Source organism: Ascidia mentula, chromosome 4, assembly GCF_947561715.1.
Source record: "Ascidia mentula chromosome 4, kaAscMent1.1, whole genome shotgun sequence".
Classification (NCBI taxonomy): domain Eukaryota; kingdom Metazoa; phylum Chordata; class Ascidiacea; order Phlebobranchia; family Ascidiidae; genus Ascidia; species Ascidia mentula.
Window position 1 is genome coordinate 7390407 of NC_138569.1, and position 17167 is coordinate 7407573.

General features: G+C 37.4%; 2 protein-coding genes and 1 long non-coding RNA gene across 4 annotated transcripts; 2 read left to right on the top strand and 1 right to left on the bottom strand.

Annotated features, from left to right (window-relative positions):
• The first annotated feature begins 1008 nt into the window (after nucleotides 1-1008).
• LOC145897261 (uncharacterized) lies at nucleotides 1009-3187 on the top strand. Of its 2 annotated transcripts, XR_014402375.1 has the most exons (6): nucleotides 1009-1140; nucleotides 1202-1304; nucleotides 1669-1765; nucleotides 2054-2190; nucleotides 2275-2361; nucleotides 3096-3187. It is a non-coding gene; the product is annotated as an uncharacterized LOC145897261 (long non-coding RNA). The 2 variants fall into 2 exon arrangements; XR_014402374.1 differs by lacking the exon at nucleotides 3096-3187 and having other exon boundaries at nucleotides 2275-2407.
• Nucleotides 2326-6893, bottom strand: LOC145897257 (organic cation transporter protein-like). The gene is made up of 11 exons (XM_082985459.1): nucleotides 6686-6893; nucleotides 6280-6379; nucleotides 6146-6222; nucleotides 5800-5903; nucleotides 5186-5340; nucleotides 4950-5118; nucleotides 4557-4793; nucleotides 4186-4400; nucleotides 3776-3958; nucleotides 3423-3561; nucleotides 2326-3344 (listed from the first exon to the last, which is right to left on the bottom strand). The coding sequence occupies exons 1-11, from the start codon at nucleotides 6851-6853 to the stop codon at nucleotides 3284-3286; spliced, it is 1608 nt and encodes a 535-aa protein (XP_082841585.1). The 5' UTR covers nucleotides 6854-6893; the 3' UTR covers nucleotides 2326-3283.
• Nucleotides 6894-9030: 2137 nt separating this feature from the next.
• Nucleotides 9031-16566, top strand: LOC145898830 (sodium-coupled monocarboxylate transporter 1-like). The gene is made up of 14 exons (XM_082987460.1): nucleotides 9031-9088; nucleotides 11539-11662; nucleotides 11792-11895; nucleotides 11961-12149; nucleotides 13069-13134; nucleotides 13286-13409; nucleotides 13885-14050; nucleotides 14231-14371; nucleotides 14606-14824; nucleotides 14936-15048; nucleotides 15103-15260; nucleotides 15325-15560; nucleotides 15915-16009; nucleotides 16196-16566. Exons 2-14 carry the CDS (start codon nucleotides 11605-11607, stop codon nucleotides 16408-16410), a joined length of 1884 nt encoding a protein of 627 aa, XP_082843586.1. The 5' UTR covers nucleotides 9031-9088; nucleotides 11539-11604; the 3' UTR covers nucleotides 16411-16566.
• The last annotated feature ends 601 nt before the right edge of the window (nucleotides 16567-17167 follow it).

Below are 17167 nucleotides of genomic sequence, written 5' to 3' on the forward strand. Positions count from 1 at the left end.
AACACAGTAGCAAGAAACTGATACTGACACGTTTACCGCAGGATGAATAATGTAAACAGCAGGATATCATGTTTGCGTGCTAAATTTGGTTGTGAAAAAAATGGAATAATGCAGCACATCAGCTTACTATCAGCAGAACGTTGGCTTACATAGCATGAGGATGACTTACTTAGAGTGTCAATCTTGTACCAGACAGGAATCCTTGAAACACGACACATGTTTTTGTAGAATGTTTTGTGCTTTCCGCACTGATAGTGATATTTTGTAAATTGTAATGATAAAGGGAAGCCAACTGAAGGCGTTTACAAAACATGAGAAGCGTCTATGCTTGCTTATATTTATCAGCACTTTAACGAATGCAATGAATACTTTTCAGTTTCTTGCTACATATTACACTCCACCTTATCAGTGTTATTCTTCAGCATACACAAAGCATCTTCAGGTAAGTTATATTCTACTTATTCACCTTGACATATTTAAACAACTTCACTTCACTGACATTTGTCAAAAATGTGATGGTCTAAGTACCGCGAACTAAACAAAATTATGTAAATTATATTAAGTAGCTCTGTACCCTCATTTTGATCTATTTTGTTCAACGAATGTATGATGTGGTTATATTTAATATTGCATCCACGCAATTATAATGCGCATTTGCTTCAAATGGTTGTGTTTTCGACGGTGCAGAAAATCGATTTGCATTGTGCAACATTACCTGTCTTGCACTCATGTACTTTGCTTGCAGACAAACGAGTCTGTTCCCGTCAACTCGACAACAGAAGAAGTCGTAAACGGAAGCTTATCCAATGACGCTTGCTTCCATGTCCACACGAAAATGGAAGGTATAACGTATGCAAGTGGTACCAACTCCAAAGCGACATTACATTTAATGCAATTATTATCTGCATACCTGTTTTGCTGCAACTCTTTCGTCTTTTATTTTTAACCATATACGAATATAAATATTTTTGCAGGATCCAATGAGACGAACAATACGAATTTGTGCGAGTCTTACGTATACGAAGGCAAAGTTCACACTATCATTACCCAGGAAATGTTTCGTGAAACCAACTATCACTAAGGTGTTGGCCATAATTAAATAAAGCAACTAGAAAATACTGCCGTTATGTTGAATATGTGGTAATTTTGATTATATGTTATCGAAATGAGATTTTTTGTTACTATTTCCATTGTATTCCAGGTTCGGAGATGGTTAGCCTCGAGAAACGAGGGCTGGCTTATTTTATGGCAGCGTCGAGATACGCAGTTGGTTACATGATGCTTCCATTGTTCGTTATTTATAGGTTCCAGTTTTAGTTTTAACATTCAAACTATTAAATATATCATTTTCACTATGGTCATAACCACCACAACAGAAAATGTATTACCCATATGGTATCGAAACGATTGCGGCTGTGGCTGATATAAATTATGTTGAAACTAAAATAACTCTTACTAAGCACAAGTTTTGATGTGTTTTATTAATCGAAAAGCAAACTTGGTTTATTTCCCTTTCCACCTTTTTTTCATTGTTTCTTATCGGCCGACTTGCCACTGTTTTGTTTGCGTGGTAAGTTTTATTAGACACTCTTACACAGGTATATTAAAAAGACGAAGATTTTACATCTAAAGCCAAAAACGGACATTTGTATTTTATAATGTTTTCAGGGTTGTCGTTTTCAGGACTTACCTCGCAATCGCCTTAAACAACGATAACTTGAGTGGAGATCGTTATCTCAAAATTTTCTTCGCATGATATATGCTGGTAGGAAATACAGTTTTTTAATATACTGTCATTAGAAATTATTGAGTTTAATTAGAACTTCAAAGTTTAATATTTCACATAATTTTGCAGCAGCGTGGATTTGAGTACATGATAAATAGGTTGTAAATAAACCACTTCAATCTTTACATGATTCACGTTGCTGTAAAAGCTTAAATCTAGAATTGCACACTGCAAAAAATGGAAAAGGTCTAACAGTCGTTTACAATTTGTTAAATCGACATCTTTAATAAACCCCTGTATCATAGGATAAAACGTTGCGTTTTACAGGTGAATCTGGCGACACAACAGCGCCATCTATCGGTATGGCTGTAGCAATTTTTGCCTCCGTCTTGTCTTATTTGTTCATTCCTGAAACGAAAGATACAAAGCTGCCCCAGACCACTGGAAGCGAAAAACTTGAGGAGGTATTTGATTGTGCAACCTTAACAGGGAGAATTCCAAATGAAATTTTTAACAAATCTTGTTTTTATTTGCTTTCTTGAAACAAGGCCTACAAAACACAAGAAGAAAGCAAGCCAACGTCTAGAAAGCACCCTGTGAAGCAATTTTATTATTTTTTAAAATTTTAGCTTAAGGTGTGTTAAGACGTAGTTTCATGAAGCGTTAGCATTAACAATGGTTATTTACTTCACCAAAAGGGCACTTGCTGTAAAGTGAAATGTGTAGCCAGAAACTGTAAACCAAATATTACGTTTGTCAGAGTGCTGATAAATACTGTTTAATGGGGTATAGGTACGTATTACGTATTACGTGTTACTTAAACTTTTATTACATACCCAAGAGAAAAAAACATGTTGCAACCAAACGGGTAGCGAAGCTGGGTTGTTAATTTCAGGGATGTTTATTTTAAATGTTTCCTTTTCACCAGCGACACAGTATGGTTTTTGAAAGTAGAAGTAACACATTGCATTTTCTTGTACTTAAAAAATAAGGCACCATCGTTATACATTACATTTAAAATCGTTAGTTGATTATCAATCATTGGCGAATATATACACAGCAGAGCTCCTATCATAAACCTTCAGATAATAGACTGTAAATGCGCAGCTTGCGTCAAGTGTCAAACAGAGTGGTGTGATGCTACAAGAAGTTTACAAAACCTGCTATTTTGCATGGTAGTAGGATGAGTGTGTTGCGAAAATAATATACTTGCAAAAGTCGAAAATAAGGTTTGCTTTTTTATTGTCATTTATTAACGTTTAATGTGTGGGAGATGCTTATTAATATTATATTTCAAACAGATATTAGTAAATAGAAACTTCGCTTAATATCATATATAGGTGGATAATTATTTGTTTTGCGTTTTTAGCAGAAGAAAAGATTACCCCGTGGTTGGGAGTTCTATTGGATTGGAGTGACGTCGTTTTTTTGATTACTTTAATTGTTATTTTTGGTCTCATATTGTGTGAAAATTACAATCATTCGCAAACATGAAAAATTAAACGTTATGATCCAAAAGAATAATAGAGGAAAAATATTCTCTTCAGTAGGTGCTTGTTAAAATTCTTCACAACCTTGCTCACAATCCTGATTTGCATTCTTCTTCAAGTTTGCTGTCCTTGTTTTTATAAACAACAATGATGTCAACTTAATACCGAGACGAACTTTCGCAGTTTTGAATTACACAATTAAGTACCTCCTCAAGTTTGTCGCTTCCTCGGTGGTCTGGGGCAGCTTTGTATCTTTCGTTTCAGGAATGAACAAATAAGACAAGGCGGAGGCAAAAATTGCTATCGCCATACCGATAGATGGCGCTGTTGTGTCGCCAGATTCTCCTGCAAAAATTTTGATGTTTTTTACCCAAATCGGTAACGTGGGGGTAATAGTTCAATAAATTGATTAAGCGAGGTTCGTAAGTTTGGAAATGCTAATGACAAAAATAATTTGCGGGTTTATATACCGCATACCTTTTTTACGATTTCCGCAACTGTCTCTGGGTTGACAAACCTCTATATTTTACAGTATTGAGTAACTACTACAATTTCATACCTGCGTATATAATGAAGGGAGACAATATACCCCCTACTCTCGACGCTGCAGTGGAAAGCGAAAGGATGGAGTTTCGAACTGTGGTTGGAAATAGTTCTCCTGTCTGGGAGAATAAAACATTGAAGCACACAGACACCGTCAGCTTGGCCAGCATGCTTGCAGCCACAGATGCCCACCCAAGCCCTGAAAGCATTAATGAAGCATAAGGTGAAAAATGTGTGTTCTGCAGTTGGGTCCACAAGCTCTTAATTGAATTTATAATATTTTAAAAACGTACTACTTAAATTAATAAAAACACAAAATGGTAAGAGTGTAAAGCTTTTTAAAACGTTTTGGCGATGACATGCAAATGAAGGTGGGACAAGACAGAATTCCCAAGTTTAATGAACAGACAATTTTACAGTACTTACACATTGCCAAGAATGGAGAGGCGGCCAACGCTACAGCAGTGATAATCATGAAGCTTATGTAGCTGTTTCGACTTCCCAACGTTGTCACACCAAAAAAGTAGACAAATCCTGACAAGAGTTCAGCAACCGACCCGAAGAAGTTGTTGAGATAACGATCACCACTCAAGTTATCGTTGTTTAAGGTAATTACGTAGTAAGTCATTGTAACAATGACCCTGAAAATGGCAATTTTTGAACATCTTTCAAACACACAATTATCTCTATATTTTTAACATGCACCACCTACTGTTTACCGTATATGTAACTCTTTATTTTGAGATATATATCGATCTGCATGTATTTCACAAATGTTGTTTGGCATTTAAACTTACCACGCAAAGAGAACTATCAGAAGTCGATATATCAGAAACCAAGTCCGTGATATTTGAGCAAAGGTTGAACAAATAGTTTCCGCTCGACTTTTTTCCGTGTTTTTTTCTTCAACCAATGCTATTGTGGTTCCGACGTCAGCGGAAGACTGGCCGTTGTAATTAGCAATTTTTTGCAAAACTGCTTTAGCCTTGTCATCCTGTCCGGTTGCTAAAAGCCACACCGGTGATTCGTCCAACCTTTAACGCAATGAAATAAAGTCTAAGACAAAATTGTTTGCCAACAGAAAAAGAAAATTTAAAAATACTTCGGTCACTGTGGTGAATAAAATGTAAACGTTGTGAATTTTAAAATGTTTGGTGGTGACTTTGTGAGAGTGAAAACGCATCAGATACCAGTAAAATGGAATGTAGAAAACACCGACGAGCCCACCAAACACGAGGAACCATCTCCAGCTTTCAAACAGATAAACGAACAATGCGAGCATCATGTAACCAACTGCAAACCCAGACTCGGCCAGAAAATAAGCTAGCCCCCGTCTTTCTGGTTTTACCATCTCTGCTCCTGTATAACAGCAACCAACAAATCCTTTATATGTTGTAAATAGCCAATATAATCTGTATTATTTTACCTAAAACAACAATGGCAACAAAGTTTCCAACCGCAGCAATTCCTGATAAACCAAGGAAGATCGCGTACACAATAACGTTTGGAGCAAAACTCGTAACAATTGACAGAGCAAACTGAAGGAAGGTGAATACGAGAAATGCCACGCGTCGTCCGAACCTAAAAGGTTTCCTTATCGGTGAATTTGATTTTGAAACAAACAACATCGCATACACAGAAAATAGAGCAAGTTATTAACATTTCTAAATACCGAAAAATTTATATAAATGCTATGTACCGTTTAGCATTTGTCCGCATCCATGGCAATTTAAGGGATTTTTTCTGTAGCTACATCATTGTCCTACGTTTGCTGCCAGACATATTACTATTTAAACATGACTGCTCTTCAGGCATAAATTAGTATGTTTTTGCCTCCATCACGTTATCTCGCAAGTGATGTTAACTCCGATTTTTTGTGCTTTTGAATGTTGTGGTTCGGTTCACGTTTGAATGTTGTCCTGTGGTTCACGTTTAAATTGTGGTGTTAAACCCTAATGACGTCTTGCGGAAGAATGAAGAACGTTAATTTATGCCAGAAGAGCAGTCCTTATGTTTAAATTGCTACATCATGTCACTTGCCTGTCCGATACGAAACCGCTCACCAGTCCTCCAACCATTTTTCCAGCCATGTACACAGATACCAAGGTTGGTTTAATCCACGCTTTGTCACACACGAGGTTGAACTGCGGATATAGGAGGTTTTTTATTAAAGCAGCCGTATGCTTGATAGACATACAATTTTGCATAACTTATCCTGGTTATAGGTTTTTTCGTGTATCGAAACATACATCAAGTGCACTTGTTATCGTACAAAACACACCTGTTTGCTTCTGCCTTCTACAGGACTCTTGGAAGGGGATATTGTGTGATATTTTAAATCCACAAAGGCCCCAAAATGTACTATGTAACGTTAGCGAAGAATTACCTCAGTAATGACGGTTTGCACATTCCCTTCGTATACGTAAAGCTCGCACAAATTCGTATTGTTCGTCTTATTAGATCCTGCAATAGTATTGATGTTATCTTAATTTGGAGGTGTGCTATTTTGACAAGAATTACCTTTTATCTGGGTGTGTATCGGGATGCAAGCATCAATGGACAAGTTTCCGTTTGCGGCTGATGCTGTTGATAAGTTGAAGAGATTTGATCGGTTTTCATTCTAAAGCAATAGTAGAGTGTCACATACCCAAACGTCAACATTTTTTCTAATAACACATTTTACGTTGATGCACCTCTAGTCTGTTACATATAAATACTATTTCATTATTGCGCAGCACCTTATGAAGCGAAATTAAACTCCCGAAAGATCGTACAAATAAAGCTCTTAAAAAGTCAGTATGTCCAAAACAGTGCACCAGCAGATACTTATATTATTCTTTAAAAAAAAGCAACCGAAGTATTTACTTTGTTCTTTGTTCGTTAGTCTGCCTTTCTTGGCTCACAGATTATGTAGGAAACAACTTGCCTGGGCATGCCTTGCGTCTGTAGAAGAGTAACACTGGTGTGGTGGAGTGTATTGTGTGGCTAGAAACTGTAAGCCACTAAATGCGTTCGTCAGAGTGCTGAGAAATATGAGTAAGCAAAAACGCTTCTCATATTTAAGAAACGGTTCCTTTTCGTTTTTCTTCTCCATTAAAACTCAAAAAAAAGAAATTTTAAAGTAGTAATTTCCAATTCCTAAACCAACAAGAAAGTTAATATATCCAAACATTATTATTTTATTGTTTTCGGTCATAATATTATCACGTTGTGAGTTATTTCAGTTCGTTTACACGAAAATAAAGTTACTTGCACACCCATTACAAACTAAGTATGTTAACATTTTAATTGTTTTCTTAGTTTGTTTTCTGGATCTTGCCTTTAACTAAAGACGGTTTTAGATTTCAGTTAATCTGGTGTTTTTTTAATCCGCAGTAAACAGAATCATACAATAGCAGAGCGGTGGATGGGCAACATCGGTAAAACGCCCAACCCATACGAAGAAGAAAACCTGATCGAGATGCGTGGCCAGAATATTACGGGTACGAACCCCGGTATGGTATACGTCTAACAATCCATAGCACCACTTTTTCCATAACAAGTGACCACAATATCAGAAAATCAACTTTGCAGATGTTAAATAACCTCAATTGACTTTAACGGCGTTCAAATCACCTCAACCGAAAAAAAGCCACAACGCAACAGATTTCAATTGGTTTCCGGATCAAGCGATCCATGAAAAATGAACTGAAGTCGTCGTCTGCGCACGCAGTTTTATAACCTACTGCACTTCGGATGAACTTGCAACGAACTGCTCAGTGGGTGGCGCATCGCTTTCTAATTGTTTGTCGTGAAGTCTGACTTCTTCAATGATTATGAATGAGTTTTTTAATTAATATGACGGGAAACAAGGCAGACACGATATCTTTTGTATTGTACATAGCAGATGACGTGGCAATCATGTAGCATATAATGGAAAAAAAATGGCACAGGACAAAGCCAGCGGAGCATGTGCACGGAATTTCAAAACACTGTACTGAGTTTTTGACGTGCACGCCAACGTTTTACGCAGTTTCGCGCCCGCCGCAACATTTCTCAACCGCCGGCAGTTACCGAAGAAACCGCCAAATTGAATGACACCCACGCAAACCTAACAACACCATCTAAGGCAGAACAACCTTGTAATCGGAGGGTTTTCAAAAACAATACCACTTTTTTCCATGAAAAGATGTGTGCCGCATTACCTTGTATCCCATCAAATAGCAATTGGTAAGAATAAAGTTGTACATGTAATTTAAAAGAAAATCATCAGTACTATTGAAAGAATGAGCTACCTACAGGCGAGCACCGAACTGAACGGACAGAAAAAAAGTAACACGCCAGAGTCACATCATGTGACAACAGCAACAACAACTCGGCAGCGACCTTGTCAATTGAGATGTGCCAAGCTGCGGTAAGAACCTAAATGTTAAAGAGGAAGATAGGTTTGGAGCTGTCGTATATTTTTTCTGCACGTTTAGTCGTATGTCTACCTTTAGTGCTTTGCTGTATGTAGCTCGTTCATTTAATAGCACTGATGATGAACGCAGTTCATGTTCGAAACCTCTACGTAACTTAAGATGATGAACAGCATAAGAGCTCGGGCTTTGGCTTAAGTAATTAACCCCAAGTATTTTGCACCCACGTAATTTAAAAGACTCATTCATAATCGAAGCAAGTCAGACTTTACGACCAACAATTAGCACTTATGAAAGTCGAGCGCCACCAACTGCAATGTTCGTTGCACACTATATCACAATGTTAAACATAATGAACTTGCAAAGACGAACTGAAAGCAAATTGCCACAAAGTTGCACTTAATAAACCAATCAAATATCTCATAAACTTGAGCTTCTCAAACTTTTGTGGGACACGGACCCATATTTGATGTAGGATTACAAAAGTGGGCACGAAATCAACAACGCTGCTAAAGTAATTGATGAAGAAGCATACGTATACTTAATAATGCATAAACTTTACTTTTTTAATCGTGGGGCCTCCCTGTTGTCCGCGGATATTAATTGGAAAACCTGTACCTAAACGACCCAATTTCTGTTATCTGCATGTGGCTACCGAGCTCTTTAACAAAAAAGTTTATCTTGGAAAGGCGTCAGAAATATTACCGATGCATGAACTCGGTACTGAAAACGTCAAAGCACAATGTAAGCGGAGGTTTGCGCAATAAAAAAGTTTGCTTTCTGTCATACAGCTGATTGCTTTCTGTCCAAATATGTTCTAAGTTTGATTTCCAATCGTTTCGAAATTCTTATCGTTGTGCCTCACTAAAAAGTTGTCTAGAAAGCAAGTGTTGGTTCTGCACGAACGATTTTAAAGCTTGTAATTCAATCAGGTGAGTCAGCACAGTTCGTCAGCTGAAAGACAATTTTTCACTCTTATTGCGTTTTTTGGCGTTGTTCGCTACCCTGTGTCAAGTTCTGTATTGAATCAAGTTCCACTCGTTAAGGTGCGTGCGTGATGATAAAGAAAATTACCTTTGAATACCTGATATGCTACACAAGATACCTTTTCACGCAGTTTTGATACCGATATTAAGCTTAAAAGACTTATTAATGGCGTTGTTCATTTTACATCAGTGTAATATTAGTAAGAATACCCTAAGGACAAGCAAAACTTCAAAGAACATTCATTGCAAAGCCGGCAAAATGATGCTACAGTTTACAATGTTAACAAGTGTTACGATTTTTGCTCTATTAAAGAAAAAAGGTCTTCTGCAAAACAATTACTAGTTCTTTATTCCAATACGTTTGATGCTTGTTTGTTTTTAACATGAACGCTACATTCAAAATTACAACTTTACCTTGTGCAACTAACCACCCTGAGAGACAATCTTGGTTTTACGGTTGTACGAACACGTGAAATTAACAGTTGATTGAACGCATAATTTGGTGGTGCAAGTTTAGCCATTTCATTTGGTGTTCTAGTATGATTATATTCCATTGTATTAGGTAGTAAATTACGTCCGTTTAAAACAGATAAAATATAGAATTTTTAGATAAGGAAGACAGAAAGGTAAACATTCACTTGTATTTTTGTGTTAGACAATCATCCTATGGTGCAATGACTAGTTGTTACATACAGTACATAGCAGCTGCAATCGGATATTTCCTTTGAGTATTTCTATCCATCGTAAGTCTGAGAAAGTTTATGTTTTGCAAATGAGCACATGTGTATTGTTATGAATGGTTTTCAAGTCAGAGTTTCGTGTGTTTAATTGTCATAGACACAACTTTATGACCACGCAACATGGCACATAGTTCAGTTTAATTGTTAGCCCGTGGATGAATTTTCGTCAACACCAATCTTACAGGGGTCGTACACCTGACATAAGTCTTTGCAATTTCGAAATATTCGCGACTCATAAATGTAATGCAGAAGCGATTTCAAAACTGTGCATGTTATTTGATCACGTCTCTTGGTTCGTCAGTCATGAGGCACAACTTTATGACCACGGAACATGACGCATATGTGCACCTGACATAAGTCTTTGCAACCTCGAAATATTCGTGACTCATAAATGTAATGCCTGAGCGACTTCCTAACTGTGCATGTTATTTGATCACGTCTCCCTGGTTCGTCAGTCAATAGACACTAACGCAATTTCGTCTAATGTTGTTTCATTTCAATGCGAGTGGAATTACTGCAGACTATTTATTGACTGTATCTTTTTTTTTCTTCGTCAATGCTGACTTAGTTGATTTCCCAACAAAGTTTTGGCATCACGGTTTGGTTGTAAGATTACACTTGTGTCAAAACAAGGCGTTCATGCGGAAAATACCGACAAAGAAAATTTCTCCATCAGGGCACTATAGTCGCGTAGGTTACTTTTTCACGCATTTTAGCCCTAACCCTAAATGACATGCAAACAATTTGCTCAAACGCTCATTTTACACTAGCTTAATTTTTGTTAAACCACTCACTAAACTTTAAACTTTAGCTGAAGAAAAGTGTCGCAAAGCGGACAAAAATGCCTGAGATTTACGATGAAAAAGTTTCAGTTTACACTAAATAAAGGTGGGACAATTTGCGGTATGCATGGCTTGTTTAAGAAAAACCGTCGGGCCTTCCATAAGAACAAGAGTTTATTTCACAAGCAAAGGTTTTGACGTCAGCTTAGAGGTGAAACTGTGCTAGCTACATCCTTTGCCTCTGTAGCTAGTTTTATATATTTGAAAATTATGACTCCGAAAACGGTAAAACAAATTGCAATACTAATTAGTGCAAAAAGGTCATATTGTTATGTCACTGGACAAACTTTACACTTTTCCTAAATTATACGTTAACCCGGTTGTTAATGTGGACCGAGGCAGACAACATTTAAAAACGCACAAACGAATAAAAAAGAATGCAAGGCACAGCACAGTGCAGTTCCTGCTTCAGCAAACGAGAAAGGAAACCACAGCGCCATTCGGGCATGTGAACCAAAGTTACATCGAACGAAAAAACAAGCGTGCATGTTCGCGCTTGTGTCAACGCCATTAGAAACGATGTACTGGAAATTACACACATCACAGCAGTCGGCTCGGATTCAGTGACATGACAATGCGACATTTTTGCACTAATTGGTATTGGTAATTATAAATTCGTCGCAAAATCAACTTTACAGTAGGAGTGTTTGGACTTATATAGCGTGAAGGCGCAAATACAAAATATTGTTGTAACAAAGGTTGAAAAACGTGAATTGTGACCACAAGCCAGGAAACATTTTGCGTGTCCTTCAGTAGAAAGTGGTGAAAGTTTACCGAGGTTTGCTCAACAATTACCAGTTACCTTCCGTAATAGGTTTGGCGCCGTCTGGAACTGGGAATAAAACATATGCTGTATCTGCAATAAGTTTCATTTGTTTAAATGTTGAATATGGCTACTAATAATGCCTTCGGAGATCTGGATATTGTTGTATTTGTCGGTAAGTATGAAATGAACTTACAGTAAGTGTGTTTGTGTGTATTTTGTAGCGAAAGCGGAAGGTGCGTTGTAAAAGATTGAAATACGTGAGGTGTGAAACTAACTTTAACCTTGTGGTGAAATGTTTCAGTTACTCTCGTGCTTTCTGCCGCCATCGGAATCTTCTTCGCGGTGAAAGATCGACGAAAGGAAAATGTTGAGAACTATTTTTATGGAGGCAGAAAGATGTCACCAGTAAGTCCAAATTGAAAACTTGATATCCCCTTAATTCCACGATAAAGAAGTACTTTGTCTAATAGGTACCGGTCGGCTTTTCCATCGCCGTTACCTTCATTTCTGCAATCACCGTCCTCGCTTTGCCATCAGAGGCGTACCTGTTTGGAATGGTGACGATTTGGTATTCTTTTACTATGGTAGTGCCGACGTTCGTTGCCTGCGTCTACTACATTCCTCTGATTCACCGCCTTCGACTCAACACCATTTATCAGGTTTACTTGTTTTGTTTCATGTGTTGGGCCCTATCGTGTTTTGAAAGAAACCTTCATTCTAAAGTTTTTTCCAACGCAAGATTGAATTTTCAACAAAATTTGCGTCGTATCTGTGGCAAATCTTTCCTGTCACACACAGAAATGTTTGGAATTGAATCTTGCGTTAGGCAAACTTTTACAGTAAGCCCGTTTACATGAACAATTTAAGAGAATTCGAATGCGCTTCGCTCAATCGCTCCTTCCGTTTTTTGCGCAAGAGGAGCGACGGAGCGTTCAATCCGTTCGAAGGTGGTGTATTGAATGCGCTTCGCTTTCAATCCGTTGGAGAACAGAAGAATGCTAAGGTTTTAGGAGTGCATGTTTTTAAGTTTGTCGCATTGAATTATAGATAAATGATAAACATTAAAAGATAAGTGCTTAAGGTTTTAAAGTTGTTTGAAGTGAGACCGTCCACATTGCATGCAGTGTAATGGATTCCAGCACACTTAATCCTTTTAGTTTATTTCTTTTTTTTTGCCCGATTCCAACCCAAACGGAATGCTGTTCAAGAGAATTTAACTTATTTAGATGTTTGTTTATTTTACCACGATTTTAGTCAATAAAAATTACCAAACCTCACATGTAAACACATGCGAAGTATGGATTGGATTGAGATATTCCAATTCGTCTCACTTCCGGCCAATCCGATTCGCTTTCGGGCGTACATGTAAACGGGCTTACTGTTTCCCTACCATTTTCGCGTGCGACGCATTTACAAAGAGTTACCATTTATATCAAAGGTACCAAGTGTGAAAGCTTCATTTTGAAACAACTCGAATCCTTTTTCCTTGAATTATTGGGCGACTCCTTTAAAATGCAACGCACAGTATTGGAACTTCTGCCTTTTCCTCAAGCTTAACCGCATTCTTTGCATTTTCAGTATCTAGGATTGCGATTTCATCCAATCGTCAGAAAGTTTACATCGGCTGTTGGAATAATAAACGAAGTACGGGGATGTGTTTGAAATTTCGATTAAGTCGGTTGTTGTCCAAAATATTCTTTACACTTCAAAATAGTATTATTTGATTTAAACTTTCAGTATCAAAGTTCACGAAAATTTAAGTGTGTTAACCATGTCTAAGCAACCAATTTTGCAGATGGTATACATGGGAGTAATATTATATCTTCCGGCTCTTGCTCTTAGTGCTGTGACACCTATCTCTATTACGACGAGCATCATCATGACCATCGTCATCTGCACTATGTACACGACTGTTGTAAGTTGCATAACACGTTCTACCTCACGAAAACTTATTGCACTTTATTCAGGGGATTACTAAAACATTATACGTTTGTGGTAAATGAACTGTATTTATTTTAAGTATTTGTTGTGGTACATTTTTTTCAATAAGAGCTTGTTATTTACTTTTCGTACTATTAAGTGGTGGACTGTGTGTTTTGTTAACAAATCAAATAATTTCTATCTTGCAAAAAATCTGCTACCCAGATAAAAAAACTAAGCGGTCAAAAATGGACGGGGAATCGTGTACCTGAGGATTTGAATTACCTGATAACTCGATACAAATAAAACAATGAATCCTCATCGGTTAATGCCTGACGGAGGAAAGATTTCGACACTCATATAAAGATACTATGCCATTACATTATCTTTGATATCTCAGTTTTAACTTTTTGTATACTATTTGACACTCTTTTAGCTCTATGACTATTGACCATTTGCATCAACACGTTACAGTTTGGTGGGAATTCACAGCACTGATTAATGCTGAATACTTACAATGCAGGGCGGACTTAAAGCTAATCGGTTCACTTTCGGTAATCGTGCAAGGCACAATTAAGGTTGGAGGCATCGGAGAATTATGGAAATCTATTGAGAGAAGTGGACGAAACAACATATGGACGTAAGCTATTATCTTACTTAATGCCTGTAACAAACCTTTCAAGCGATTTGAACAAATATCCCCAAAAAAATGTTTAACGACCAAACCATTCCTGTTAATCAGTGTGCAAAAAATGTGCTTAGTACCTATTATAGTGTTTGTTCGTTCTTACATTAGGAAATAAACATGGCGGTGTTTCAGATTTGATTTGGATCCAACGATTCGTACAACCTTCTGGACTGTTATGGTTGGATTGAGCATCTCACAAACTAAAGCAGCGTGTTTGAATCAGTCAGTCTGCCAACGATACCTGTCTTGTAAATCTGTTAGAGGCGCAAGAATGTAAGTGTCCTTTCAGGAAAAATAAGGTTATGGGTTTTTGACCAGCATTGTTTTATAAAATGTGTGTGAAAATAAGAATACAGCTTTTTAATCCAAACATTAGTTTGGGATAAACAACCGATTGAGATATAACCAAAACTTTTCCTTGCTGGAGATAGTTAATGCAAGCAATAGGATTCATAGGAACGTGCGACCTGTTTACAGTCATACAAAACCAATAAAGTCGTTTTACAGTGCTGCCTGTACTGCTCTTTTTCCAAATGTCGTCATTACGATGATAGCAATGTGCAGTGGATGTGTTGCATACGCCTACTTCGAAGGTTGTGATCCGATAAAATCAAAGAAGATTGAAAAATTAGATCAAATGTTTCCTTATCTTGCACTTGAGGTATTTCACAGTATACCGGGAATGTCGGGATTGTTTATTGCAGCAGCCTACAGTGGCACGTTAAGGTAACGTGCAAGCTTGTTACTTCTTTAAACTATGCAACAAATATCTAGTGAAAGCGCAAACTTTTTCATCGCATAAAATGGTATATTTATGATTGTATAAAACTTTAACAGTTCTGTGTCTTCTGGGATCATCTCTCTAAGTTCCTTGTTTCTTGAGGATTTCGTTGTTCCGCTGAAGCCACACATGACTCGTACATGGAAACTAATAATCAGCAAGCTAACGTGTAAACTTTAAGATAATGTGATAAGACAGAATGATGATTTTGTTACATTTGCAGCACTAACGATCGGCGTCTTGGTGGCAGTCATAGCCTTCCTGTTTACTCCTAGTTCGCAGACCATCGTTTTCATCATATTCTCAATCATGGGAGCTTTGGAAGGCCCAAGAATCGGGCTATTTACACTTGGAGTATTTATTCCTCATTGTAATGCGGTGGTTAGTTTAATCATGTATTTGTTTCGACTCAAGCAAAAAATATTTTATATTCCCGTCTTTGCAGGGCGCCTTGATTGGACAAGTTGTCGGTACTGGGTTTGCTCTCTGGTTAGCCCTTGGAGGTCTGATTAACGGAAAAGACCCAGAGTCCCAGCGTATGCTTCCTACTTATGCCAATAACTGCACGTTTTCAGAGATCGCCGGACACAATGAAGCTTACATCCATATTTCCACTAATAGTTACATGAAGTCAACCCATTGGGGTAATATTACAACCTCCACTACCACATCCATTAAAGTGTAAGTTGTAACTATAGCAGACAACCTGTGTTCGAATCAAAGAGAAAAGTACTCAGGAGGGAATATTTGTAAACATCAATAATTAACAGTTGTGTAACTACACTATAAACATATAAATTCAATGTTGCCAGTTTGTATTAAGTATTAAGTATTCTACAATAATAATTTGTAATTTGAACACATATTTTCGTATCTAACAATAAGTCGTATTCGTGTATAACTATCACATTTGCAATCATGGCATACGATGTGCTGATAAACCACCTAATGGAAAAACTCGCGCATTTCTTTCGGTGAAACTTGTGCAAAAAGATGTCAACGAGCAAATGTTATGTAACGCAGAGATCAAATAAGTTACAACCCAATCCAGGCAATGTCGTTCATGTACTACTCACTCGTCGGGTGTGTCGTTACATTGACTGTGAGTATCTTGGTATCAGCTTGTACAGGTTAGTCTTTCATGTCTACGAACACACACATGATAGAGTACGAAGTGCTTTGAAGTACTTTACTTTTAAATAGTGCTAAAAGTTTTCCAATAAAAAGTAAAACTTTTTGGGCAGCATTTAAAAAAAAAAAAAATAAGGAAAGAAAATTTGTCCTGTTAATACCTTGTCACGCGCTCTCTTTGAAAGGTTTAAGGGATCCAAAAAAGATGAACCCGAGGTTGTTTGTACCTTTTGTTGGCAATCCATTATTACCGAAGTCAGTAGTAAGATTTTTTCGATTTGGAGTTCCTCCTCTAGTGGACGAGACAAAGAAAGAAAACCAAGAGGAAGAAGTGAATTTCCGTCTAGTTGAAGCTGCTTCGGGAACACTTCATTCTTGTGCACATTCATGCAACAAATAATACTGCAGCATGTGTTTACCGCAATATGTCAGGAACACTTGATTCTTAGAATAAAAAGACTGACTTCATACTGCTCTTAACATTGTCATGTTTGATGCACAAGAAACGTTTTAGCAATAACTTACGCCACTTGCTTCTTGATTCTTTGTTTATATGTGCCCTTCGTTTCAAAATAAACCAGTTTTCGAGGTGTAAAAAAATCAGCTTCACTTTATGTACTGCTATGTGGAGGTACAAAGCATAGGAAGGGATTTGTCTAATTTATCGGTGATAATTGATTTCTACTGGAATTTAGCATCAGTCAATAGCTCAAACTAAGTAGCCGATTTAAAATGCCAAACTTCTGCATGCACTTAAACACACGTATATCTATCTACCAAAGTAGGTTTCCCGTCAATGTTCTTGACCCACCTCAATGCTATCCGTCTCGCACTGGTGTGATTTTTACGGTTGAATGAAAACAGTTGCGCCAGTAGTTGGTGGCACGAATTTTGTCGTGCTTTTCGCTGTTCTTGATTCAGCAAAAAAGTGCACAAGGGGTAAAGTTTGAAGTGTTTCTGTTTATGTTTTTTTTATCGCAATATTCTTGGCTGTCTATTTGGTCGAATTACTCAAAAATTAACAGGAGCGTAGAGAAAATATTTCTACTGCAACATATGTTTTCAAGAACTAAAATTATTTTACTCTTGAATAAGCTGTGGGTCCAGTAGACTTAAATATTACAGCTGAATTTCTGTCCGGAAATCTTGAGAGACCG